Source organism: Plasmopara halstedii, assembly GCF_900000015.1.
Source record: "Plasmopara halstedii genome assembly, contig: Scaffold_289, whole genome shotgun sequence".
Classification (NCBI taxonomy): domain Eukaryota; phylum Oomycota; class Peronosporomycetes; order Peronosporales; family Peronosporaceae; genus Plasmopara; species Plasmopara halstedii.
This window is the reverse complement of record NW_020187210.1, coordinates 521,314-527,272: the sequence shown is the minus strand read 5'-3', so window position 1 is coordinate 527,272 and position 5,959 is coordinate 521,314. Positions and strand designations below refer to the sequence as shown.

General features: G+C 41.6%; 1 protein-coding gene across 1 annotated transcript; it reads left to right on the top strand.

Moving 5' to 3' along the window:
* Positions 1–80: 80 nt before the first annotated feature.
* PHALS_05389 (uncharacterized protein) lies at positions 81–388 on the top strand (the record flags this gene model as incomplete). The annotated part of the gene is made up of 2 exons (XM_024722954.1): positions 81–95; positions 191–388. 2 exons carry the CDS (start codon positions 81–83, stop codon positions 386–388), a joined length of 213 nt encoding a protein of 70 aa, XP_024573979.1.
* Between the last annotated feature and the right edge of the window lie 5,571 nt (positions 389–5,959).

Sequence of the window (5,959 nt, the reverse complement as noted above, 5' to 3'; positions counted from 1 at the left end):
ATATCATGTTGAGGTAAATTGATGATTTTTGTTGTTGTTGGCTGTGTTAAAACTTGTTTCCTTCTTTATCTGATACAAAAATGCAGTCAGCACAAGTAAGTTACTTGGAGTTTTTTCAAAGTTCGTTCAGTACTTACGAAATAGTTTCCCTCATACTTCTCGGGACGTCTTTTGCCTTCTCGAAGTTTAGAATATGACAAAAAGTCGATCTGATCGCTCACCTAAAATTCGGATTTTGGGTGTTTGTTCAACGATAATGTCAGACTTCTCCGGCAGTTTAGTCTTGAGTCACTGTCCTCTTGCTGTGTTGTTGTCATATTTGACAGATTCGACAACATTTCGATCATTTCTTGACATGGTTTGTCTTCTTGTATGGGGTCACGGTTGAGATAGCAGGAGTAACTTTACCGGCATTCGTATTTGAAATTCGTTTCGATATACTTCTCTCTGTCTACACGGTTTATCAACTTAAGGGTCAGATCAGATCTTAAAACAGTCGCACAGACGACTAGTCGGATGACGAATGGAAGAAACGGCTAATTGATGGACAGACGGCTTGATTGAATGTCTTTTTCGTTAACGCTGTCAGCCTCATAAACAGTAAAGACAACCAACCTTCCAACACCAATGGTAGATATTTTGATTTACGATATGGAATCCTTCTTAATGGGTTCTACACAGGAATTGCTAGGCGAACTTGTAACCAACACGAGCGCTTTCCTTGTCTTCACTAGCGAAAATCTGGGATAAAGATAAGAAGTACGGTCTGGTAACAAAAAATCAAGATAAGTAGTTGCTACGTCAGCAATCCAACTCCCGCAATCACTACATTATGCACTTGTGATTAGATGGGACCTGCGAATATCTAAGTACTATGCACATTACCATGCATGTTACTCCGCATATTATTTGCATGACCAATAAGTCTCTCCTATCTCATATTTTACAGTTGGGCTATGGACACAAGTCTATTGACTTGGAGTGAGTGGAAAAATGTTGCGATGTATACCTTATTATAAAGATGCTCGTGCAGCCTATCATGTAAAGCCTCGATTTGAATGATTGGTCGTTCAATTTTCAGAGCACGTAGCTTAGCCTCTCAATCTCATGCCGTAATTACATCTTCTCGCAAGAGAATGATTTGAAACAAATAAGATTGATAGCCGTTTTCATTTCTTACTCTTTTTTTGCCCAACACGATCCATTTTAGACGGATCTTTGTGATGTGAGAATTTTGTAACCCGCACATTTACCCTCTTAATGTACAATGGTCAGTCTAATAGATTGGCCTCTAACAGTCTTTATACGTGTTGATATGCTTCAGCACCAGAAGCTGTCTACCGATGTAAATACACCACAACCCATTTTCAGCGCGCTTCAATTTGAGGACAGAGGCGATGAATGCACAGTGGGCATTCTTGTACTTCTGTAAGAATGTCAAGGCAAATTGAAGACAATAGCCAGAAAATTTTCTAAAGATTATTGATTTTTTGTTGATTGTAGATTATGATAATTTCTCAAATGCTAAACATTATTCCTCTCCATCACGCAATATATTGGTGATACGTTCAGTTTGATTGCGTTTGGGTATTGAAAGTACAGTAGATCATACCGTGCGTCCGAAATTCTAACTTCAATAACATCTTCATTCTTTAATTTCGTCTGTCACGCATTCCCTGTACGACGAAATTCGTCCGATTTTCCCCCGTCAACGCCGCGGTCGTCGTTTTGCTTGCATGCACTTTCGTCCGCACTCCTTACGAAGAGACCCAACAAGGAACTCCAAATTTGAATGCTGGTCCTATGGACATGATCATAAGCGCTACCGTTCGATTAAGTAAAAATCTCAGAATAGATGACGCGCGCGACGATGTAGCTAGCCTGGGTGTTTCCCCGCGATTTTGACCAGAAGGAGGTGACTATGCTGATTCTATATTCTGACTTAGCAAGAAACCTCTCTTTATCCAAAAAAAAAAGATTCCAGGTATGATTATGTCCGGTGTCCGTTATCCCTAGAAGCAGTAATAGCAACTCATTTCACTCTTCTCGCAAAAAAGCAAGCTTAGTGTAACATTCTTATCTTTCTATATTGTAGACTAAACAACCATTATTAACGATTTTAGATTTACGATTAAAAAGGCAGTCCATGACTAGTCCATAAACTCCGCTGAATTTCGTGCCGATTTTGAGAAAGCTAAGCTGCCACGGCAGCTTAGCTGAACATAAGTATAGCACTTGTATCATGGATCAGAGAGCTTCTTGATGATGAAAACGACTGGTAGTGTGAATGTAAGAATCAAGGCGCTTTGATATCACAACAAGAGGTTTCGTACGGCTCAGTCAGATTTTTGAAGCCATTTGATTCACGGTCAGCTAGTATCTGTTAGCATTATTAGTCTTCTTTTTCATTACTTTCCCAATCACAGGCACTTACACATGCATTATGATGCTTTTGTACAACCTCTTCGTTCACAGCAACAATCTGAAGAATACAGTGGTAGTCTTGGTAATGGCTTAAATTTTGACCTTTGTCTAAAATTCTGTTGAATTCTTTGCTTAGGTGTGCACAGTCGCATCTTGACAAAGGCCTAGGGACGGGATAGCCCACGGTTGGTGTGAGTATGAACATTCCAAGCACGATCGTAGCTCTCCTGGCATTGAATACAATAGGAACGAGTGGATAGTAAATTGGCTGTACCGAAAGAAAGAATCAATAAACTCACTTTACATTTCCATTGTCTACCTATCATTCCTAAATAACATGTGCAAGAGGCAAACATTAAAGCTGTTCATAATTTGATCATCTACTTTGACGAGTTTCTAGAATGACCGTTTTTTGAAACGCTAACTTCTTTAATCGGTTAAAGTTCTATTTTTAGTGTTCAAAACAGATCATTTACGCTGTAAGAATGGACCATATTAATCGCTCGATAAGGTGTCGATCGCACTCAACAATTTGTTGCATGCATAAACAATGCTTCGCCTTTTCCTGTACGATCTACGAAAATCAATCACTTAAGAATTACTCTATCAAAATTGGAGTACATTTTTTTCTATACCGCTAATAGTAAGTCTGCCTTCGATCGTGAAGGCATAGCGTTTGAAAAAAAAGACTGCATTGACTTGCCAGGAGTACATGTGCGATTAAAAAAAACTAAGTCTTCGAGTAACCAGTTGCAAGTAAGATACAAGATGTGATTAAAATAGAGCGAGCACAATAACAGCCTAGTTAATGCGTGGTGTGGAGGTGGGCTAACGAGGAGACTTCACACCTGCCATACAAACAAAAAAAAGAAATCGATGTCTCTCCTAATAGTTCACGACATGTCGGAGTTAAAATCGCAAATAATGTTATGAATGGTACGTCGTCTGTGTTATGTCTAACAAAGCATCGGGTGAATTGACCTCGACACTTACGGCAGGGTTGTGTCAACGCCATTCGAAATGGAAATTACCTGTACGGCACAGCGTTGAGCCAAACGCATAGATCGAGACCAAAAATTGAAGTAAGACTTTCCTGTGATAAGACCGGTCTTTCAGTGTGAACAGATTTAAGGAGATAGCTCGTTTGTGCGCAATAAGCTCAAATATTATAAGCGAGGGCTTGCATGAGTTTTGCCAGAAGACTGCACGTGCTAATGTAAACATAATATTACAGGCCTACTTTACCAGTAGACATTCCACAACTTTTATACATGAAGACAGCCGGGTGTACCACTGTGTACAGGTATACTTTTGAAGTTCTTTTTGCCAGCCAAATTATGTGTGGAGGACAACCACGACAAGCTAGTTCTTGCTGACCTCTTCAAGTGCGGGCTATCGTCGTTATTAAAGCAATATACTGATATTGATGACATAAAATGTTTGTCGTTATGATTGCAATCCGCAACATTTCACCAACACTTGTTTAAAAAATGGCTAAGCATGTCAATTAAATCGTCTCATAACATTGCAATCAACAAGAAGTTTTTCTTTGCCAAAGTTGCTGAATTTTAGCGATAGATATTTTTGCAAATAACATGCGCGGATATAAATTTTATGGTCTAGCGGATGATGTCTTAACAAAATCTATCCCACTTTCTCTGTCGTAGTACGATTTAGGTTGTAAATCATAACATACGACGAAGGGTTTCGAGCTTATGCTTAAAGCCCCCTGAGTAAACCCTACCCACTCTGTAGCTAGACTTTGTTCATTGAGGAAACGTCCCGCTGAAAAGAGAAAATGAAGCTGTTAAACCATACCACAAAGCTAATTGAGGTACAAACACATGTAATTGAGTGCCGGCGAAATAGTCATAGCTGCAACATAGTCCTTTGAAGTTATCGGGAGACGTCATAAAAACACTCCTACCCGCCGTTAATGCTTCATGCTATTCGGCACTGGCTGGGATAAATATCAGCTTCCTTGCATATTTACGTGAGCATCTTGGTCCGAGTGCGTCAGCATATATGTAAGCTGACGTTTCATTTGATGTAGTCGAGCTTAAAGATTCTTTATTGTATTATCTCGCGGATGAAGTGAAGCTTGAGGCTCACACCTTTCTTCCAAGCATGGTTGCGGCGTTGTTTAATAGAGCAGTATTTCCATGGTTGTCCTGTGCTTTCCGTGTTCTAATTACTCATGTCATTCAGCGTCGCATGCGTCCAATGAATATCTTGACTGGAAAGGCTAAGATACACGTACCTTGCCTACGTTAAGATGAGAGCAACGGCTAACATAGGTACTTTGGCTTGATCCCACTGGAGTGCCTGCAATCACGACCATACTCTCCTCAGAGGTTGTAGGTCCCAAAGGAACCAGTGTGAACAGCGTCGTCCAGTGTACTTCACCAGAGCCCTGGGCCATTAACAACATTCGACGAAAAGCTGCTAGTCTTCGTCCAGTGGATAACGTGCCGCTCTACGCGCAACTAAAGGGCATTGCCCAAGAAGCCTCGGACTTCGTCTACCATGCCACTCGTGGCATGCAGCGACTGCTTCGAAACGTGAGCAGTACTGAGTGGATTATGTGCCACCCCACGTGCATCATTAGGACCTCGCCCTCGATGCCTCGGACTTCACCTGACCATGCTAATCTTGCCATGCAGCAAATACTTTGATACTTGAGCAGTGCTGAATGGGTTACGCGCCACTTTACGTACAATACTAAGGCCTCGTCGTTAACGCCTCACTGCTTGGCCGACCAAACTACGCTTGGCATGCAGCAACTGCTTTGATACTTGAGCAGTGCTCATTGGGTTACGTGCCACTCCACGTATTAGCCCGCGAGACATGATCGTGACTCCTGTTCGCTAATATTCGGTTTCACCAGCACGGGTGCCCGAATCTCAAGCACGTTGACCGTCTCGGTCCAGTGCTCACACTAATTGCGTTTTTGCCTCCTAGCAGTGGTGAGTATATTACACCAGGAGCCGTGCGCGTAGCACACGAGTTCTTTAAACTCCATTCGATCCATAGATCATGCTGATTTTTTTAACGGGGTTACACCTACCCTGGTAACAGGGATGCGTGTCACACGAGATGGGCATGGTGTTACTGCACCCAAATAAGAATACAGTACGTGGCTGGGTAGCCAGTAGTTATGCATGTATTTAGATTTTTCTATAAATTTAGGGAAATCTATACATTTTGAAATTAGGCGGCATTGCCGCAGATAAAACAAATAAATACAGCTTACATTTTAAACAGAAGAGTTGTATAGCCTTGAGTCGAGGTTCTAACTACTTTTGGAGGTAGCGAATTGCGATCCGCTACACTCGTACTGGTTCTTGTGAAGAACGTAAGGTCGGTGACCTAACTTACGCTTCCTGTAAGCGCTAACCTACGGCAGCCCCGCTGCACTTGGTAGCACTTGTAGTCAATCTACACCTGAGTCGTTTAGATTGATGCTGTGTAAGGATGGTACAAATTTCTTCTTTGCTCTGTCAATTGCACCAGCAACATTTAATCGTCTTGTGAG